Source organism: Hypomesus transpacificus, chromosome 19, assembly GCF_021917145.1.
Source record: "Hypomesus transpacificus isolate Combined female chromosome 19, fHypTra1, whole genome shotgun sequence".
Classification (NCBI taxonomy): domain Eukaryota; kingdom Metazoa; phylum Chordata; class Actinopteri; order Osmeriformes; family Osmeridae; genus Hypomesus; species Hypomesus transpacificus.
Genome location: NC_061078.1, coordinates 15,351,260 through 15,373,895, shown reverse-complemented (window position 1 = coordinate 15,373,895; position 22,636 = coordinate 15,351,260). Strand labels below are relative to the sequence as shown.

Genomic DNA, 22,636 nt, shown 5'->3' with positions numbered 1-22,636 from the left:
CTGTGTTTGTGTTCATGGGATCTACAGTGTCTGACAAATTGAATATAAAATGACATTGATACAAAAATGTATCAATATATCTCCCTCTCTCTCTCCCCTCTGTCCAACCCCCTAAATCTCAACCTCTCTCTCCTTTGCTTTTTTAGCAATCCTGCTAGTGGAGTTAGTGTATGCCGTGGTTGGGATTGCCTGGCTAGTTCAGTACTACCAACCATGCTCCGATGTAACTGCCAAAAACCTGGCTCTTGGTGAGACACAAAGAATTTTGTAGATTCATCCGAAAAAGGGAATGTTAGGATTTTGAAAAGAACATATATGTTTTGAAGATAAGACTGACTAATTATTTGGGAAGAGATATCCAAGGGCAGGTGTTTTTCTGTAGTTGCTAAGCTGTTAATAGTTTCTCCTCTCCTCCCCTCTCCCTAGGCATTGTGGTGTGTAACTGGCTGGTCATCTTCAGCATGTGTTTTACCCTCATGTGCACCTTCGATCCAACTGGACGAACTTTCGTCAAGCTGAAAGCCACCCGCCGTCGCCAACGCAACCTCACCACATACACACTCAGGTACCCACAGACAAACTCACACACACACGCTAAAGGGCTGACACACACACTTGCATTAAGAGAGAGAGAGAAAGAGAGAAGGGGAGAGGGAGACTGAATGATATCACCCCCTTTCTCTGCCTTCCTCTTAGGTAGTTTGTGTGTGTGACATTCTCTATGTTCCTCTCTCAGACACAGACTGGAAGAGGGGCAGGCAAGCAGTTGGAGCAGGAGACTCAAATTCTTCATGTGCTGTACCAGAGCCCAGGACACACAATCTGTGAGTATTAGGCTACACACACACACACACTGGTTTATTTTAGTCTGTTAAACTACACTGCATTTCTACTGTTAGTTGCTCACCTCTCGGAACTGCAGGGTGTCCAATAGGGGCCAGACATGGTAGAGGTTGATGTAGATCTCTTTTCCTGACAGGACGCCTACTCAGAGGTGGCCAGCCTGTTTGCCGAGTTCTTCAGGGACCTGGACATTGTGCCTAGTGACATAATTGCTGGACTGGTTCTGCTCCGCCAGAGGCAGAGGTCCAAGAGGTCGGCCATCTTGGACCAGGTAGGAGTTGTGTGTGTTTGTGAAAGGGAAAAGGAGACATATAAGTATGCTTTGACTGTCTGTTAAATAAAATGTGTTGTTTTCCCCTTAGGCCAACAATGATATTTTAGCCTTCTTATCTGGAATGCCTGTCACCCGCAACACAAGATACCTGGACCTTAAAAACTCGGTAAATGAGTCTGTGTGGTTTTCTTTTTGTATACTGTAAAGTCTATGATGAGGAGCAAATGTGTGTTTCATTTTGTGTTTAATTGTGTGTGTGTGGCTCCCAGACTGAGATGGCCATGTATAAGGAGGTGTGTTACTACATGCTATTTGCCCTGGCTGCCTATGGCTGGCCAATGTACTTGATGAGGAAGCCAGCCTGTGGAATTTGTCGTCTAGCCAGCTCCTGCCCGTAAGTCTGTCCCTGCCTTCTTCCCCCCTCCCATCCCTCCCTCCTTCCCCCCATCTGTCCACCAGCCAGGCCTCCTTTCATCCCACCATCATGTTATCCCTCCCTCCCTCCCAATAAACCACATGACGAACAAACATGCGTGTAACATACAGCACGCAAGCACAAACATGCATTAATGCGCAAACAAACAATGGCCCCACACAGCCTACTTGACTATTGATAAGGATGTATTTAAACTCCATGTACCACATCCCACCCCCCCACCCCTACCCCAGATGTACGTCTGTGTCAGGCTCCCGTCTATCCCAGACGGTCACAGTGGAGGAGGACAACTGCTGTGGTTGCAACGTCCTGGCCATTCGACGTCACTTCCTGGACAGAGAGCTCAAACAGGTCCACATTATCTACACTTCTTGCCACGACGCGGTGAGTAAACTTGTGATTGGTTTCTTTCAAACAGTGGTCAGGGGTTAGGCGGGGACTAACTGGAACCTTACAAATGACATCTTGAACTGCCTGTTGATTGTTCCTATTCTTTAAAGATGCTGTAAAGTGGAATTGAAAATGAGTTTTAAGTTCATCACACCACAAAAGAGTGTCTTGTTAACTACGCATCCAAATTTGAATGAAAAAAAATCTGACAAGTATGTTAAATTAGGCTTTGAAATCGTGACAAAATCAGCAGTCTTCTCTGCTTGAGATTGGGGGGGCGTGTTGCATGAAGGAGCTGAAGCTCCGCCCCCTTAAATGTATTGAATTTAGCAACAACAGCAACACTAGCTAAATCAATTGCAGATATTAGAACAGACCTACCTGCAGTCTCTGAGTGTTTTATGTGTTAATTACTTTGTCTTCGCATCGTACCAGCTGAGTAACAGAATGCAACCGTCTGTGATCTAACGTAGATGTGTCGCTGTGACGTAGATACTAATTTGTAAAGCAGATCAGTGCTGTGTGGCAGTGCAGACACTAAGTTTCGATCCATAAAACCTGAATGTGTGTGTGTGTGGGGGAGAGAGAGATAGAGAGTGAACATGGTTGAATGATATCACCCCCTTACACTTCTTTCTTTCTCTCTCTCTATCGGTCTCTTCCTATCTGTCTTTGGACAAAAGGTCTATGAGACGCCATTCTTTGTGGCAGTGGATCATGGAAAAAAGAAGGTTGTCATCAGTATCAGAGGTACTCTGTCTCCCAAGGTGAGAATTAGGAAAGTTTGTGCATTTATGTGTGTCTCTTTCATGGAATGACCGATACAACAGACAGATCCAAGTCATCACACAGACATCTAACTGTGTTCCATGCATGCACAGTGCAGTGATGTACAGCACACAGAAGTCAGATTACTCTGTTTGATGGTACTTTATCTGTCTGTCTCGGCCTCCCACTGCCCCCTTGCATGCTCGCTAAACATTATCAAAAGACACTTTCTTTTTCTCTGTCTCTCTGACACTCACACTTTTTTTTTTTTTCTTTTTAAAACATATATTTCTTTCTTTCTTTTCTCGAATATTACATCCTTATCCTAACATCATCTATGTCTCTTGATCCGTGTGTGTGTCAGGATGCGCTGACTGACCTAACAGGGGACTCTGAGCGTCTACCTCTGGAGGAGCAGCACGGAACCTGGCTGGGGCACAAGGTTAGTTACACACGCACACACACCCCTACTCCAGACAAAACACATCTCACTGGCACACTCTCCTGCTTCACACACACGCACACACACACACACACATTCCTCCATACCCTCTCTCCCACACTCTCCAATCTGCTCCACTGCTTCAGCTGTAGGACCATCCAGTATACTTAATTCATTATTAGTAATGTGATCCCAAAGCACAGAAGTCATTTCACCTCTCCTTAGTGACTGATTACGCTTATAGGTGGTGGGCCGAGCCCGCGTATCTGCTTTAGTTTTTGAAATTACCTGTCCCCGTCGATGGAGGAGCTGGATTTTTTATATGATCAAAGTCGTTTTTTACTTTTTCATTTGTTGGTACATGAATTCTTGCAAATGTTTTCTGTAGCTTAGTTCAAAGTTAGCAACTTTCAGGCAATCGTCTCAACTACCAAAACTCTCCAACCAACCAGAACTTGTGTATCATCTTGTTAGCTAATTGAATGGTTCGTAACAGGATCAGCTGATAGTAAAAACAACCTAAGTGACCATGCGTCAAGTAGCTAGCCTAGTAAGACTACAAGTCTCGGCACCACAATGGTAGGTCGGTTGAGCTTTAATTAAATACTTGCTTTCCGTGTCACTGTCTGTCTTTAATTTACCTTATTTTCTTCATTTTTTTAATCAGTGGCGGTGATTAAAACTGACACTGGAGATTTAGCTGGCTGAGCTCAGGATATCCAAAAAACAAAGAAATATGAGAACATTGAGACGTTTTTATACAACGAATACCTTAATATGTAGCATGTTGAAAGTGTTTTGTGTAGTATTGGGTCTTCCTCTTATCGTGTATCGTGACAGTAGCTGACTCTGAATGGGGTAGTCCTTGCACATGATCCCCAAAAACCCTGTAAAAAGTAGTACACAACATCCGAGTTGGACTGTGTTTTAAAACATCTGATACCATAATGTGTTCCAGGTAGAGGGTGTAAGCTGTCTTGTGTCTACCTCTTGTTGAGTGTACTGTAGACTGAGTTGGCTGGTGAAGGGATCCTGAGCTGACTGGAGATAGTAGACTGAGCTGGCTGAAGATGGGAGACTGAGCTGACTGGAGATAGTAGACTGAGCTGGCTGAAGATGGGAGACATATGGAGCTAGAAAGCTGACAAAAGTATCTGAATTTGAATGTGAAAGATCTGAATTATTTGTATGTTGAATTTCATAAAACTGAAATATTTTACTGTTGAATATATAATATCTGAATTATTTGTATGCCAAATTTAACAAAACTGAATTATTTTGATCCAGAAATACAAATTTCTAAAATTCAGATTGCAGGAATTCAGATTTTTGAAATTCAGATTGCGTGAATTCAGATTCTTGAAATTCAGATTGCGGAATTTCAGATTCTTGAAATTCAGATTGCTGTAATTCAGATTGTCTGAACTAGGCCAAAGGTGAAACAGCTTGCCTTCACAGGGAAAAGTAGACGATTTCAGAATGACCGAATCTAGATTCTCTGACCGAATTTTACCTCAGAACAAAAGCTAAGAGTTGCTCGTTGGAGGAATAGTATGGAGCAAGTGCTTATGAAACTTGTAAAAACTTGTCTTCTCATCTGCCAAAATTAGCAGTTACTGTTACCAAGTGGGTCGATACAGAGTCGGAGGGCGGCGGAGACCGATGGAAGACGCGGAACAACTGGCAAAGCTATAGCCTATATATTTATGTTCCGTTGTTCTCTTTTCTGTGTTGGAGTTCTTTTAAGAACTTGATGGCATCAACATCCAGCCTGATATAAAATCATGAACTTCAATTGTGTCTCTTAATTATAATACCCACACAGAAAATCCAGGTTGAATCAAGTCAGGCTAGCTAGCTACTGTTTTGCTAATAGCCAATTTTGGATGGACAAGCATATTTTTCATTGTCTCATTCCTATCAAAGTCAATGTTCAGCCTATAGGCTATATGTTCATTTCTTAAGTGACATTTGGGATGGGACGCCACTTGGTTACAGGTACGTCATCTAGCACGTATCAATATTTCCAAAGCATTTAAACGAAATTCGCTGCTAATGGAGTTTACTTAAAACTGTAGACATGCTAGTCAAAGAAATGCGGGACTGTTGTGCAAAGAACTGTAACATTAGCGTACCAAACTAGCGATTTTTTGAAACGTTTCAATTAGGAAAATGGTTGCAAATATATATGTTCATGACTGTATATAACACAAAACAAGACTGTCATAATTTTTTATCAATTAATTAAGCCTATAACATAACATTTATCGGACTCTGGATGATTTGGTCGCCATTGTTGCCGGTCGCGCAGTTTTCACATGGCCCTAGGTTTCAAGTAAGCTCCCGATCTGACTTGGTTTTAAGGGGTGTATAGCCCTTAATCTTAGCCCTTCCCCTAGCTCCAAAAGAGTATTGGGACACCACTAGCTCTCACGGGAAGGCGCAAAACTAAGGGGAAGGGGTAAGGGGGAGTATTGGGATTCGGGCTAAATCTTGCCGACGTATCTTCTACACATCGGAACGTATGTGTGCTATCCCAGATACGTATGTGTGATCTGGGTCATCCTCCAACTTGCAACAGTTTGTTCTGAGGTAAAGTTCGGTCGTTCTGAAATCGTCTACTTTTTCCTGTGAAAGCAAGCTCTTTCACCTTTGGCCTATTTCAGACAAAATCTGAATTTCCGCAATCTGAATTTCAGCAATCTGAATTAGTTCAGACAAAATCTGAATATCCGCAATCTGAATTTCAGCAATCTGAATTTCAATAACCTGAATTTCAAGAATCTGAATTCCTGCAATCTGAATTCCTGCAATCTGAATTCCTGCAATCTGAATTTTAGAAAATTCTATTTTTGGATCAAAATAATTCAGTTTTATTAAATTCGGCATACAAATAATTCAGATATTATATATTCAACAGCAAAATATTTCAGTTTTATGAAATTCGACACACAAATATTTCAGATCTTTCATATTCAAATTCAGATACTTTTGTCAGCTTTCTAGCTCAATAGCGACTGAGCTGACTGGAGATAGTAGACTGAGCTGGCTGAAGATGGGAGACTGAGCTGACTGGAAATGGTAGATTGAGCTGGCTGAAGATGGGAGACTGAGCTGTGTCAACATAATCAAATGAGTGATAGGTCTTGGTCTGCTCTAAAAGTAAAAGTAATTTTCAAATACAATGTGGTGCACTTAGATCAGGGGTCCCCAAACTAAGGCCCGCGGGCCGGATATGGCCCGCCAACGCATTTGGACCGGCCCTCTGAACAATGCCAGTCTTAAAAAAAATTTAAAAAAAAAAGTCCAGTCACCCACCAAAATGCACATGTGAATGTTTACTTCCTGCTTTATTCGCCTTGAATATCGGGGTATATGATTGGTGGATTTTATGAAAGTGTCATATGAGCTCTTATTGGATGCGGCCCATAGTTGTCCGGAAAACATGCCTGTATCGATAAAGAAACAAAATGTTTGTTCCTTGAAAAATTTGCAAGAACTGGACATGCCAACAAATGTTTTAAAGGTTGTAGAAAAGTTTGAAGCGATACAGAAAAATCCAGCTGCTCTATCGCCAGGGATCGTTCAAATGCATGATTTTGAGTTTCGGCCCACCACCTATTATTAACAGAGAGCAGTTGATATTGAATCACGATATTGCACGATTCGTTTGGTCTAACCTTGTCTTGGTTGCTGCGGATGTCCTTCCTTTTCCTTCCCATGTTTTTCCATGTCTCCCTCTATCCCTCCACTCTTCCTCCCTTCTCTCTCCTCCTACCAGGGGATGGTGTACTCTGCAGAGTACATCAAGAAGAAGCTGGAACAGGAGATGATCTTGTCACAAGCCTTTGGGAGAGACCTGGTACTTGACTAGATTTATGTACATTAATAAAAAAAACATCAATTCAATGTATAGTGTGCCTGGCAAATTGGATTGTAGATCAGTGTTTATCTGCACACATGTCTGCATTAGCATGTTATGAATGTAACAACAAACATGCAATCTACTCATAAGATAAACTTGAGAAAACAGGATATTTCGTTCCAGCCCATGTGTGGTAATGTTCCCTTTTCTCTAACGCAGGGTAAAGGCACCATGCACTATGGACTGGTAATCGTGGGTCACTCTCTAGGTGCGGGTACCGCTGCGATTCTGTCCTTCCTGCTACGGCCCCAATATCCCACTCTGCAGTGTTACTCCTACTCCCCGCCTGGTGGCCTTCTCAGGTAGGGGGGAGAGAGGGACTGGGTGGGTGGAGAATAGGGCTAGGTGGGGGGAGAGGGGCTGGGTGAGGGAGAGAGAGTCTGTGTTGGGGGAGAGAGGGGCTGTGTTGGGGGAGAATGGGCTAGGTGGGGCAGATGAGCTGGGTGGGAAAAGAAAGGGTCTGGGTGGGAGGAGAATGGGTTTGGGTGGAGGGAGTGTGGGGCTGAGTGGAGAGAGGGGTTGTGTGGGAGGAGAAGGGGTCTGGGTAGTGGGAGTGTGGGGCTGGGTGGAGAGAGAGGCTGGGTAGGGAGGAGGGAGAGAGGGGATATACAGTGCCCTCCAAAAGTATTGGAACAGTGAGGCGAATTCCTTTATTTTTGCTGTAGACTGAAAACATTTGGGCTTGACATCAAATAATGAACGTGAGACCAGAGATCAACGTTTCAGCTTTTATTTCCAGGTATTTACATCAGGATCTGATGCACAACTAAGAAAATATCACATTTTGTTTGAATCCACCCATTTGTCATGTGATCAAAAGTATTGGAACAGATATACTTAAAACATATTTAAGTGAATAAGACTTAATATTTAGTTGCAAATCCTTTGCTTTCAATAACTGCAGCAAGTCTGTGACCCATTGACGTCACCAAACTTTTGCATTCTTCCTTTTTGATGCTTTCCCAGGCTTTCACTGCAGCCTCTTTCAGTTGTTGTTTGTTTTGTGGGGTTCCTCCCTTCAGTCTCCTCTTAAGCAGGTAAAATGCATGCTCTATAGGGTTTAAGTCTGGAGATTGACTTGGCCAGTCTAATACCTTCCATTTCTTGCCCCTGATGAACTCCTTTGTTGTTTTGGCAGTGTGTTTTGGGTCGTTATCTTGCTGCATGATGAAGGCTCTGCCAATCAGTTTGGTTGCATCTTTCCTTAAATTGGCAGACAAAATGTTTCTGTAGACTTCCGAGTTCATTTTGCTGCTGCCATCATGTGTTACATCCTCAATGAAGATTAATGAGCCCGTCCCAGAAGAAGCCATGCAAGCCCAAGCCATGACATTACCTCCACCGTGTTTCACAGATGAGCTTGTGTGTTTGGGATCATGAGCAGTTCCTTTCTTTCTCCAAACTTTAGCCTTTCCATCACTTTGGTAAAAGTTAATCTTTGTCTCATCAGTCCATAAAACTTTGTCCCAGAATTTTTGAGGTTCATCTCTGTACTTTTTGGCAAATTCCAGCCTGGCCTTCCTATTCTTCTTGCTGATGAGTGGTTTGCATCTTCTGGTGTAGCCCTTGTACTTTTGTTCATGAAGTCTTCTGCGAACAGTAGATAGTGATACCTTCACTCCTGCCATCTGGAGGTTGTTGCTGATCTCACTAACAGTTGTTTTAGGGTCTTTCTTTACAGCTCTCACAATGTTTCTGTCATCAACTGCTGATGTTTTCCTTGGTCTACCTGTTCGACGTCTGTTACTTAGTACACCAGTAGTTTTCTTCTTCTTCAGGACATTCCAAATGGTTGTACTGGCTATGGCCAATGTTTCTGCAATGGCTCTGATTGATTTTCCATCTTCTCTAAGACTCACAATTGCTTGTTTTTCACCCAAAGACAGCGCTCTGGTTTTCATGTTATTTTCACCTCTGAATACAGTCTGCATAGACAAAACCTATCTTACCCAATCTGAACCTGAGTGTAGACATTCAGTGGTATTTATTGATTGAATAATGTATGTAATAGGACACACCTGGGCAACAAAACACACCTGTCAGTCACATGTTCCAATACTTTTGCTCACGTGACAAATGGGTGGGTTTGAACAAAAAGGTGATATTTTCTAATTTGTGCATCAGATCCTGATGTAAATACCTGGAAATAAAAGCTGAAACGTTGATCTCTGGTTTCACATTCATCGTTTGATGTCAAGCCCAAATGTTTTCAGTCTACAGCAAAAATAAAGGAATTGGCCTCACTGTTCCAATACTTTTGGAGGGCACTGTATGATGTCCATACAGCACCTGAATAATAGTGTGTGCATGGGTCGGACGGCATTTCTCCTGCCTTTATGGACTGCGTCCCTGAAGTGACTGCTTTAACTGACTCTAATATGCAAATCGTGCGGAGAGAGTGTAAGTGTGTGTCAGGCAGATATGACATGCTCCAGCTCACACTGCCAGTGGAAAAGCTAGATAAGGACATTTGTGGTTGAAACATGTGCAGAGACAGCAACAGCCATCCACAGGAACCCAGCCACAAGTCCTGTCCTTCAGCCCTCTTCAGCACTGCGCAGCACCTATAAAGGACCTATTAAATATGTTGTGAATGTGAGTTTATGAAACAAGGAATATGCAGTCTTACTTAGTGAGACCATTTGTTTGCTTCATCCAGCACTTATCTGACTGTGGGGGGAATGAATTGGCTCTATGACACCTCCTGTGCCTGTGCTATCGTCATGTGTCGATATGTGCTGAATGTTTTATATCGTAGGCGGCGTCATACTGAGCCTTGACACCCTATCACACCTCCATGTTTGCTGTGGAGAGGTTCTGAATTATTCAGTCTGTTTGGATCGGATCGAGCAGCTATGATTTTTTTGGGGGGCGGTTTGTTAACTGTGAGATTACAAAAATCTACTCCTCCAATTTCACTCAAGGAATGAGAATGAGCATGGATGTATTTGAATGCCAAATACTTTCTATTTGATCCTCTTCTCTCAATTTTCCTGTCTAATTGTTCCTCTAAATTCAATCCATCCTTAGTGAGGATGCTATGGAGTACTCCAAGGAGTTTGTTACCTCAGTGGTTTTGGGGAAGGACCTGGTCCCAAGGTGAGTAATATGCTTCCTCCTGTGCCCTCCCCTCATCTCCCTCTCAGAGGATCCCAGGGCCCTGTTCAATACTCTTGATATATAACATCACTGCGCACCTCTGTGAGACACAATCTGATGTAACATGAATGTATAGCTGAAAGCTTTTACAACTCTGCACATGCACACGGCTAGAATGTGTTTAGTACCTGTCAGACCGCATACCAGCTGCAGCATAGTCATTCTTGCTCTCTGCTTGTGTCCCCCAGGATCGGCCTTTCCCAGCTGGAGGGGTTTCGGCGACACCTACTGGAGGTTTTGCAGAAAAGTGACAAGCCAAAGGTGACGTGTACCAGATGGCAGTCAGCCACACAGACAGGATGTAATGGTAGTAACACACTGTAGCTACTAGGCAGGCTGACAATAATTGTGTGTGTGTCCTTTACAGTGGAGGATCATCGCAGGGGGCACAAAGTGCATCCCCAAGTCCGAGTTGCCTGTGGAGGACAGCACCCAGCCCCCCCCAGTTGCGCCTCCCAGCACACGGCTATGGTTGCACCCCAGTGACCTCAGCATCGCCTTGTCAGCCTCCACCCCCCTGTACCCTCCTGGGAAGGTCATCCATGTGGTGCACAACCACCCGCCAGAAACCTGGTGAGGAGACTGGAATTTTCCAAGCCAGCTGGCAGGCTTTCACATCAGTTTTAAAGAACATTGAGCACTTTCATAAAAACATCAATTTTCTGGTTTGTATGATTTTTTAATTTCTATCTTTAATTTGTGTGTTTAGCTGTGGCCAGGAGGAACCCACATACTCTGCTCTCTGGGGGGACAACAAAGCCTTTGATGAGGTCATCATCTCTCCTGCAATGCTTAATGAACACATGCCTCACATGGTGATGGAAGGCCTCAACAAGGTCTGTGGAGATGCTGTTTGTGTGTATGTGTGTGTGTGAGAGAGAGAGAGAGAGGTGTATAGTATGGTTGGGTGTCGGTGTTTGTGTGGGTGCAGGCATGGGCGCTGACGAATGTGTTCGATTGGACTTTGTGTAAAAGTGACTGTAGTGGTAGAGGGTACCGATGAAATACAATCAAGAAACACTGCTTCACATGGGTCCATTCTGAGGGCTGCTTGCTGGGACAGGCTCAGTAAATGGTTGTTGTGTTTCTGTGTGCATGTGCGCGCATGTTTAGATCTGAATGTTTCATCTAAATGTTTGCCAAAAGACCTGGGACTGATCCTCCATGGTACCTAGTGTGAGATCACAAAGCTTTTATGGATGGTATCACTTGGCTGTGTGTTTGATTCCATATTGGGGTGTATATGGGGGAGTCAGATGGCTGAGCGGTTAGAGAATCGGGCTATGAATCAGAAGGTTGCCGGTTCGATTTCTGGCCATGCAAAATTACTGTGTCCTTGGGCAAGGCACTTTATCCTACTTGCCTCAAGGGGAATGTCCCTGTACCTACTGTAAGTCGCTCTGGATGAGAGCGTCTGCTAAATGACTAAATGTCATTAAATACATTAAAAACAGTAAACTGCCTTCTCCTATCTGGAAAGGCTTTCCAATAGACTTTGAACATTCATGCAGGATTTGCTTCCATTCAGCCACAAGAGCATTAGAGAGGTTGGGCACTGTATTAGACCTGGTTTGCAGATTGAATTAGAATTCATCCCAAATGTGTTTGATTTGATGGTGTTTGATGGAAGTCTGCGATCTGTGCAGGCCATTCAAGTTTTTTCCACACCAAACTTGACAAAACATTTCTGTCTGGACCTCACTTTGTGCATCATCGGGAAATTATCAAGCCAAAAACAGGAAAGTGTCTCCCCAAAATTGTTGCAACAAAGTATGAACCACAGAATTGTCTATAGTGAAATTGTTATGCTTTAGTATTAATATTTCCACCAGTGGAACGAAGGGCTGTAGCCCAAAACCATGAAAAATAGTCCCTAGTTATTGAAAATGGGAATTTCTCCTATGCACAATGCGAGGTCCATACAGAAAAGTTTTGTTGCAAGCCAGGTCTAATCACCCCAACCTTCCAAATGCTCTTGTGGTTGAATGGAAGCAAATCCCACATTAATGTTCCAAAGCGTTTTGGAAAGCCTTTGTTGAAATGTGAAGGCAGTCATAGAAAAAAAAGTAAGAATCAACTCCTTTGGAATGCCCATTGGAATGCCCCTTTGGAATGAAAAGTTCATCAAGAATGTCCACATACAATTGTCCATAAACTGTATATTACCCCTTATTTACACCAGTCGCGTCTGCGGCGCGTTCAGTGTTCAGCCTTTTGTTTGTTCTGTGCAAGTACAGTGAAGAGGTCTGTATCTTTACCGTATTTGTTGTATGACTGCTTGCGTATGTTTGAGTGTGTGTGTAGTTGTTTGATTAGTATGGTGTTTCTGCAGGTATTGGAACCATTTGGGCTCAGTTCAGAACTGACAGACTCAGAGCCAGTGGAGGTGGAAGAACTGAACCATGCATCCTTCACTAATGTTGTCATAACTTCTCAAACACACCCGCACTCCTCTATTTCCCCGTCTCTATATCCAAAAGAGCTTCCGTCCACCCCTTTTATCTTTGATATCTCATCGGATACTCACAAATATCCACCTTCCCCCTCTCCCCTTTCAGAGAGTCGCTCCATATCTTTTACAGACCCACCTTCTTCATCTCCTCCTCTTCTTGCAGACGGCCAATCTCTCCACCCAGCAGAGCTCCCTTCTATCCCTCTTCACTCTGATACCTCTGCTGTTTCTGTAGAGGGCCTGGCATCCTCTTTTCATACTGCTCCCTTAGTTCCAGGTGATGTCGTCTCCATCTCTCCTCTTCTACACAGCCCAGCAGATACACTTCCTGTCCTGTCCCCTGCTTCTCTCTCAACCCCACCATCCACCTCACTGTCAGACATCACCCCTGAGACAGACCCAAGCTCTCGCTCCCCCAGTTGCCACACAGCGCCCCCAGCCCCGGTCACGAATTGGCATCCAGCCTGTATGTAGACCTGCGTTCTTTACCTCAGGCCTGCAGCACCCCATGTTCCACCAAAACAGACCTGCCCCCTTGCCTTCCTTACAAACCCAATCTCAACCCAAGCTCAGTCCCCCCAGTTTAGAATGATACTACTGTTCCACACACCAGTATTAATAATTATGAACCTTGGCTAACTCTTATCCTCTCACATCTATTAAGGTTGGGGAGCACAGTCACACTGACACACACACACACACGCCCTACTTACCAAATAACGCACGCTTCTCTCTCTCTAGACGCTGCAGGGTTTCCATGGTAACTGCGGTTTCTTCCACACTCACACACTAACCCCTCTCTGCTTTATTCCTGGTGGGCTTCCTGCGGTTTCTAATTGGCAGCTCAAGGTGTTGTGTGTGTGTCTTTGTGCTCCTCGTTTTTCCTACACCTCCTCCTGCTGTATAAGAATAGAACATCAACACACCACATTTTAAGTACCTCGACACAATAGGAAGCTGTCTCTGGGTAGATTTCTATGCAGTCCCCTTTACATGTCACACTGTGTTTCTATTGGTCAGTGCTGTGGTGATGTCATCTGTTTGCTCTCAGGAATTACCTATGCCTTTACAGATCCACCAGTCTGGACCAATGAGAAGAGAGTCTATGCAGTGTTTATTAATTTTGATGATTAAGTGTTAAAATTCTATCCAATACACATGAGTTTGATTTTTATGCAGCCATTATTTTATAGTCATAATTATTGTTATAACTCCTCAGGTTACAGTCAAAGTAATGGGTTAAACCGAATGCTTCTGCACTGTACTGTATGATGTTTGGGCAACCTGTATTTGGAGAGGTGAGGTTACCGACTTCTAGCCTTTCACCTCTGGCTCTAGACATGTATATCCTATGTCCCTGATTCTCTGGAGCCTTTCTATGAGACACACCAATTATGGGAGTTTTTGTATTTGCTTTTGGCTTGTTGAGTTATAGTTCTGGTGTGGATGTCTTCTACTGCTGTTGGTAGTTCTATACTAATATCAGGAGTGATAGTGTGTGCCCTTGTTTTGCTGGGGCTTGGTTGTTAAATCGAGAGCACAATCTAATACTGAGCCTAGTTTTCCCCATAGTTGCTGTTTTTCCCCAGTCTCTTTCTCTACTCTTTTTCCATCACTCAGCCATTATATGCATGAGAGATCTTTGTTTACTGCCATTTCAATGTATTGTATCTTCCTTAAACATGTCATTTTAATTTGTGCTTTGTCTATTAGCTACATGTGATTGTTTACATTGCATTATTGTTCATCTGTAGAGGACCCTTTAAAGTATATGCACGTACTGGTACCGTGTTTGTGTGTATTCATTACACGTGTGTCTTTTCATTGTTTTCATTAACCCATTAAAGTCAAACAAATGTTTAACAGTGGCCATGCGTGGTGATGTTCCATCATGTTGTAATCTTTCTTTAACTGTATGATTTTGTACCTTCTACATCTGTACAATCATTTTCATGGTTCATGTGTCAAAAGACAATGTGTGTTCATTCACAAAACTAAGCTACCTTCAGAAACTCTCTCATGCATTACAGTGGCAGTGCCCTTTTTAATCCATCTATGAGAATCCTACTAACATTCTTATGTTATGTGACATCTTGCTGATACCATTTAAACTGTTATTCTTCAATAGTCTTTGCACAAGACGCTTAATAGCTACAGCCTTTTTGCTCTTCAGGAAGTGTTCCCTTCCCATATCTGTCACACAATATTGAGGTATTGTGCAGCAACCTGTGTAGGTGAGGTGAGTGCCTGTGAAGCATGTCCACAGGAGATTGGTGGAGAATGATAGTGATAAAGTCAATGTTGGTGGGCGTAGTGGTATTATACTTCTCCCATGTTTTCTATCTGTAATACCCTGTTTTCTCAGCTCTAACATTCCGTTCTAATGTGTATTTCTATATCAGTTCTATTTTTGTATTAATTTGACCTTTCTGCAGTTATAACCTGTCTAACAACATACAATTTGTCTTTGTAATGTCAATAATGATAACTTTCTGCCCCGTAACCCCCTACCATCTCCACACTCCAACCCTCTCTCACCCCCCCCTCCAGAGCTCCCTGGTGATCCGCCTATAACCACAGCCTTGGTTGCAAGGTGACCGTGCATTAATTTCTTCCTCACTCCCATCTTATCCCCAGGTGCTGGAGAACTACAACAAAGGGAAGACTGCCCTGCTATCCGCTGCTAAGATCATGGTGAGCCCCACGGAGGTCGACCTCAACCCTGAGACCATCTTCATGGCCGTGCCAAACTCCCAGCAGCCCACGCCTGCCATGCATCACCGCAGGAACAGCAGTGTCCGGTTAGTCTACTGGCGTGTCGAAGAGGGAGGGAGGAAGCTGGGAGGGGAGGAGTGGGGAAACCTGGTCTATTCTTCTTAGTGTCCGATTTATACATAGCATGAAATTATCTTTATGTAATGCATGACCAATTAACTCTGTGTACATATGTCCCTCTCTCTCACGCATGCACGCCTGCTGTCTGACCACAGAGTTACGTATGGTAGTGTCCAGTTCCCTCCTCGTCCTCTGTGGTTTAGCCCACCTAGGCCCAGAGAACAACTAGTCTAGCCTCCCAGTAGTCATGTTTGTATGTAACCTCCCGGCTGCTACTCTCTCCCACCCCTCTTGTTTATGTTCTCCTTTTTTTAACTTTTGTGTCATTTTCTTTACGGTCCCCCCCCCCCCCTCCCTTACTATTTTCAAACAATGTCTATTTCCCACACTTCTACACTTTCATTCTTTCTTTCTCGTTGTCATTTTCTGCCACTCCTCTCCACTCCCACCATCTCTCCTTTCCACTCCTCCTCCTTCTCCTTAGTTCCTGTGCCCGGTCTGAGATATCCCTTGATGGCTTTTCGGAGTGTCCTCCTCCCCCAGTACCGGTGGTTCTACGGGGGGCTAGGGAGCGCCTAGCGGTGGAGTTGAGAGACAGGAAGGCCCCCCTGGCCGTGATGGAGAGCCTGTCTGATGCTGAGTCTCTCTACAGCCTGGACTCCAGACGCTCATCTGCGGCTTTGAGGGGATCTCCCATGCTGGGCTGCCTCCCCTTCTCATTGGATGCCCCCATCCCAGAGGAGAACCCCTCCCTCAGCTCCCGCACTGAGCTCCTGGCTGCCGACTGCCTCTGCCAGGCCACACCGGAGCACCTAGGACAGGCAGGGCCATACTTTACCCCCCTGGAGTCTGGATCAACGCCAGATTACATCATGCGTCTGTCACCCGCCACCCCTCGCTTCAGCGGCCACCATTCCCCAGCCCCTGCAGGACAGATTGTCCTGGCCCAGCAGTCTGACTCGAGCACCCCACATGATACGGAGCTAGATGGGGGAGTCCAGGATATACCTGCTGTCTACAGCCCTGACAGCACCCCCCCAGTCCCCCACAGGGCTCGGACCAACCTTGGGCCAGAAAACGGTGGATATGGAAGAGACGTGGAGGGGTGGGAGAAAAGAGAGACAGCAGAAGAGATGCAGCTCAAGGCAGAGCCCTCTGCCTCCACCCCTCCACCCCAACTCTCCAATGGGAACCCCAGCCAGGCAGTGCTGGAGTTTGCCCAGTACCTGGACTCTCTCTTCAGGCTAGACGGCAGCAGCTCTCCCCCTCTAGAGCTGTCTGATGGAGAGTCCGAGTCTGGTAGAGGATCATACGACCAGGAAGAGGGGTCGGGGGAAGGACAACAACGGGGGGAGGACAAACAGCTGCTGGCCAGGGCCACTCTTGAGCCCAACCTGGTCCCCAAGCCCCCCCGCACCTTTGCTGACTCTGCAGACCCCTCCTCCGGCATCTCCCTCTCTCCCTCCTTCCCCCTCTCTTCTTCTGGGGAGCTGAATGACCTGTCCCCCTCTGATGGAGCTCCTCCAACCACACTCTCATTAAGAACATCCACTCCCTGCCCTTACCCAGAGGAAAACGTACTATCTTCCATGGTGTAGTAGTACACCTGCTGGGTTCCTCCCTCTTCCTCTTTCCTCACTCTTTCCATCCTCCTTGGGTGTTCTCATCTGACCTTCTCCAACGCACCACAGAGCATGCATGCAGTTGAATGCAGTCTGCTGTGCTGGCATCCATCAGAGACACAACAGACACAACAAAACCATAAACGAAGTGACTGAGACAAAGAACTCTAATTAAAACATTTTCAGGTGTTAAAGCTCAATTCTGTGTATAGCATTTTCACTACTGTTGTTGTGTAAAATATGTAATTATCTGTGCATGCCAGGGGCCTGTGCTGAATAGGAAGAGCCTCACTAATATCATTCCAACACACTATCTCACTCACATCCACATGGCATTGTTATGTAGAGATGTGGCATTATTATAAGTAAAGATCTAGGCAGGGGAGAAGTTATTATACTGTAGGTAATCTAGGTGATGCATTTCCCAGAGTCAGGTGCCTAATTTAGAAGAAAAAAATACACATTAGGCAAAAGTGGAAAATGTTATCTAGTGCCCTCCCTCCTCATCCCTAGAAGTTCACTGTATCCCGTTAAACTCTTTAACTCAATATCAGGAATGTGACGACCACAACAGATAGACAGAGTGCTGAGTAGAGGAGAGGAGTGGTACTAAGATGTTCTAAGTTCCTCAGGTCTTTCAGGAATTGACTGTGTGGGTGAGAGGGAATGTTTATCAGATAACATACATGTGTCTTAAAAACAGTGATTGTGACAAATAAAACAATGCCGCCAGTTGTTTATTTTGAAGTGCATGAAGATAGATTACTTTTTTTTCTTTACTAAAGGGGAAGTTTCTCTTATTCAAATGTTAATACTTTTATTTGGATAATGTCATACACATACAAATGCACAATTTTCCCCATCCCATCCTCCTTTGCCAAAAATGTATTGCCAAATGTATTTATATAAAGGTGTAATATTGTTTATGTATGTGAATACTGTTCAAGTATATACCATTGAAACAACAAACAAAGCCCTAAAGTACCAAGTTAAGCTAAAAAAGGGATAGGATTCATTTTAATATCTCTCGCTCTGCCAATCAAATGGATTTCTGTGTTGAAGCACTGTGGAAAGGGATGCCATTTTGACTCACTAACACTGCCATGCTCTCTACACCCATGCCCTTTCCTGGAGTCTCCACCAAGATCAGCTTGCTGAAAGATAACATTTGAGATACCGTATGAGATTTATTTATTCTCCTACAAAAGATGGGGTGAGTGTAATCTGGAGAATTGACAAGTATCTGTAGGTGTCCATCCAAAACTGTCAAGGTTGTTGGTGTATAATGTAGTTGAAAACTTGTTAATATTTAAATACAAACAACCACAAAGGGACCCTTAAAAAACGAGTTGACGATTGTCCACTTTTGGGGGAGGTAATCGCTCTCCTCCTTTCAATTTTTGACCTTAGAGTCTGAGTCTCTTTAAAACTGGTTCATCTCAAGCCTAGGTGGTTTTGGACTGGAGCAAGAGGCTCATTACAGAGCCAAGTATCACTACATTTTACTAGAATATGGGGCATATACATACTTCATATCAGTTGGGGTTATGTTGCATTAGCACAAACACTACATTATTTATTACCATTACAGTTGATATCCTGATTATTGCTATTGTTGATGGTATTATTATGCATTTTATTACTCTTGTAACATTTGCTTTTTAAGGTTGAGTATGGTGAGTTTTAGCAGACTTTCCTAAATAAGGGAATATATGTATATGTGGGGAAATGTCCAGGTGAAGATGTACTGAATGGGGTACATGGTGGCAGTGAGAGCTGTTTGAGAGACTGGTTTGGGGATCTTCTAGGCAATGGACTCTATAATAATGAATGGGGTAATTACAGTAACGTGTGGTGCAACACAGACATGTTAATGGGGTCGCTGGGACAATTAGTAACGCTCTGTACTGTATCGTGACTAAGGGACTTGCTATTGTACCTCTTAACAGGCTCTTCCTTGGTGTCCAGTTCACGGTTTGATGACTTTCCAGTCTATGCTAACAATCTGATTTGGACTGAAGGGATGAGCACAGTCACAGGAAGCAGAGGGTACTTTTTCACTATGGCATGTACAGCACTGTCTTCTTTGTGTAATTATTTATAAGCCATGTCTTGTTACTTGTCTTTTTAAGAAAAAATATATTACATTTCAATAGGATAATAATGTAGAAAATTACTGTATTATGAAAACGAGTATATCATAAATCTATATCGATATTGACATATATAGAAAAAGATGTATGAAAAAATCTATTTAGTAAGAACACAAAAAATCTACAGTATACAAAAGATTTAGTCTATTGGCAGAACTTTACACAATCCTTTAAAATCAGATTAAGAGATTGGTCATGTTGAAGAGAAAATTAATCAATTATGTCTTGTCATTGTTTACTTGGTTTGCTACTCTTCCCGTCTTGTCCCAGAATGAGAATGTATTTGAACCCTATCCCCCACTGCCTTGCCTGTAATAAAATAAAGCAAAACCAACTTCAGAGAAACTAAATCTTATTTGTCTTTTTTTTCCAACCATATTCTTGATCTGTCCTGAGTCAAGTCCTATGAAGGCCAAAGCACTTGGGATAGCATCCAAGCAGTAGACACGAGTAGAAAATATAGAGCCTACCAGCAATTTTATGGAGGGAGATTTGAGTCTATATTAAATAATTCAATAAATAACATGTGAAACGTTACCAGAAATTATTAACTGTAAAACATATGATTGCTTGTGTCAATATTTGCTGCAGCTGACGACACGCAGCTGTACCTGTCGTTCCCCCCGACTGATCCGGGGATCTCAGCTAGGATTGAGGCCTGCCTCGCAGACATCTCTGCCTGGATGACCGAGCACAACCTCCAGCTGAACCTCGCCAAAACAGAACTTCTCATCATCCCGGCTAAACCCTCCATCTCCCATGATCTGTCAATCACCCTGGGATCTGCGACGGTGACCCCTTCATCCTCTGCCAGGAACCTTGGGGTTACCATGGATGACGAGCTCTCCCTCACGGCCCACATTGCCGCAGTCTCCCGGTCTTGTAGATTCACCCTCTACAACATCCGGAAGATCAGGAGATACCTGTCTGAGCACTCCACCCAGCTGCTAGTCCAAACAATGGTCCTCTCCAAGTTGGACTACTGCAACTCGCTGCTCGCTGGTCTCCCAGCATGTGCAACCCGACCTCTTCAGAGGATTCAGAACGCAGCGGCCCGCCTTGTCTACAATCTACCCAGATGCTCCCATGTTACCCCGCTCCTCATCTCTCTCCACTGGCTACCCATCAACGCCCGTATCAGATTCAAGACCCTGGTACTGACCTTCCGAGCAGTGAACGGGACTGCACCCGACTACATCAAGTCTCTCCTGCAACCTTACACCCCCACCCGTCACCTACGGTCTTCCTCAGACAACCACCTGGTGGTCCCACCGCTCAAGACTGCCAGGTCCCAACACAAGCTCTTCTCCTGCCTGGCCCCCCAATGGTGGAACCAGCTCCCCACCTCCATCAGGGACACCGACTGTAACCCCACCTTCAAGAAAAGGCTCAAGACACACTTGTTCCGGGAGTACAACGGCACTTAGGAATGCTTGGCTAGACCTGTTGCTAGTTTCCTCCAGGATCACAATGACTCTTATTGAGTGACTTGTTGCTCTTGTAGGTTAGTTATAACAAAGTTAAGTCTTGTACTCGCTGTGAAATATTTTACTATTGATTGTTCTTCCACAGGTACAGTCCTACACTTTTTGTGGTTCATGTTGTTTTAATTTGTAAACTTGTATAACTGCATGCTCTTATGGGTCTTCCCTTTTGGCACTTGTTTAGTTTTCCACAATGTGAGCTTCATGTTTTGGCTGCTTGCAATGTTTGGGACTACCTCGTTGTTATGATCAGTGACCTATGCTCTTTTGTAAAGCTCTTTCTTGGAAGTCGCTTTGGATAAAAGCGTCTGCTAAATGCATAAATGTAATGTAAATGTAATGTAATATTTAATTATTTATTTTTAAATTTAATTATTTAAACGTGTATTTATTAATATCAGTATTTATTTATTTCAGTATTTAAATATTTACTGTCACATTTCTTTATTGCCTCATTTAATTACCATTTAATAAAATGTATTGACACTATACATGACCTGCACTGTGAAATAATTATATCTGCGAACTTCAACCATCAATGGCAGCGGAAAGTTCAAACATTTGATGAATCATTTAGCTAAACCAGAGTTAAATATAGCTGCAAGCAGTAATGAAGAGGCCAAGCAGATTTACATAGTCAGAAATGGGTTCTGAGCCCATATAGTAAATCTAGTGTCAATCCAGAAAATAATTGGTGGTTTTGCAGATTATTTTGATAATTGACAAACGGTTTTAAAAATCTTTGTGAAAATTCTGTGTGCCTGGTGTGAAGATCATCTGTGCCAATTTTGGGGAAGATTGAACAACATTTATGACCTGTAAAGATATTTTAAGCTTTTAATAAAACATGATATTGAAGAAAATCTATTCCAGAAAGCGGGTTTAGTGAAAACCCTGAGTTGGGTAACCCAAAAATTACGCAAAATCTGGGTTTTCCATTCCAGAAAGAGAGGTAACGAAAACCTTTGGTCAGTGTCCATGGTAACTTACTCTGTGAACCTAACCTACTCGTGAACCCGCACGGTTCCCCCCTGCCTCCGGGTAAACCTCCTAATCTTCCTCGATCCTCAGCCCTGCCCCCGGGTCGCCCTCCTGACCTGACCCGATCCTTGGCCCTGCCACCAGGTCGTTTATTATTAGACCTGTCATGTCCCTCAGTCCTGCCTCACAGAATTTGGGGGTCGGGAGCTGCCTATTAGGAAAGGCCACTGCAGTGCCAGCTTAACATGGTTGAAAGAGTTCCATCGCAAAATCCCATTCTAGAGTTTTAGCCCATAAGTATGCATTTTCCAACCCTACTCACACACTCACCTTACTGTAATCATACTGTAATCACATGTCAACTGTCTTCCTCATCCCTTTACAAAGAAATACCTTACCTTTACTATGACAAATATATTTGAACGTATGTTTTTTCCATACGCATTTGTTTTACAAATTGATTTAAATAATTTGATCAATCAATCAAACTTTATTTATGTAGCCAGGGATGTAGTGGGGGCTAAACGCACGTAAAAGCCGTTTACACACCTCCTGAAATTCGGAAATAGCGTTTATCCACCTCTAAATAGCGTGTATGCGCGTTTACGCACATTTAAGTTCCCTGCGCCCCGTATTCTGCCATTGGAACAATCCGAAATAAATTTGGTGTAATTTTAAAACACCAAAGACTAAATTTCATATTGTTTAACATTTAAAAGCTGTAGTCTGAATCATTTCATCTGCGCTGTATGGTCTGTGACCCTCCAATCAGTGCGTTGCGGCTGCGGCGGCGACATCAGGATCCACAAAGTATGTACACACATACACGTTGTGGATTAGTCTACCTGTTCGGAATGGATTAATTAGCCATC

The 22,636-nt window shown here is 43.7% G+C and overlaps 1 protein-coding gene across 3 annotated transcripts in view; it reads left to right on the top strand.

Annotated features, from left to right (window-relative positions):
• dagla (diacylglycerol lipase, alpha) overlaps positions 1-19,635 on the top strand; it is a 69,410-nt gene extending 49,775 nt beyond the window's left edge. For 2 of the 3 annotated variants that reach the window (XM_047041366.1, XM_047041365.1), the window contains exons 5-21: positions 147-248; positions 427-565; positions 737-824; positions 980-1,114; positions 1,206-1,283; positions 1,387-1,511; positions 1,787-1,937; positions 2,627-2,710; positions 3,076-3,153; positions 6,935-7,015; positions 7,238-7,380; positions 10,109-10,177; positions 10,426-10,498; positions 10,605-10,810; positions 10,947-11,073; positions 15,327-15,490; positions 16,009-19,635. In XM_047041366.1, coding sequence (XP_046897322.1) covers positions 147-248; positions 427-565; positions 737-824; positions 980-1,114; positions 1,206-1,283; positions 1,387-1,511; positions 1,787-1,937; positions 2,627-2,710; positions 3,076-3,153; positions 6,935-7,015; positions 7,238-7,380; positions 10,109-10,177; positions 10,426-10,498; positions 10,605-10,810; positions 10,947-11,073; positions 15,327-15,490; positions 16,009-17,122 — 2,957 coding nt within the window. In that variant the 3' untranslated portion in view covers positions 17,123-19,635. The remainder of the gene's footprint in view (positions 1-146; positions 249-426; positions 566-736; positions 825-979; positions 1,115-1,205; positions 1,284-1,386; positions 1,512-1,786; positions 1,938-2,626; positions 2,711-3,075; positions 3,154-6,934; positions 7,016-7,237; positions 7,381-10,108; positions 10,178-10,425; positions 10,499-10,604; positions 10,811-10,946; positions 11,074-15,326; positions 15,491-16,008) is intronic. The other variant, XM_047041367.1, reaches the window with a different exon arrangement.
• Positions 19,636-22,636: the final 3,001 nt, after the last annotated feature.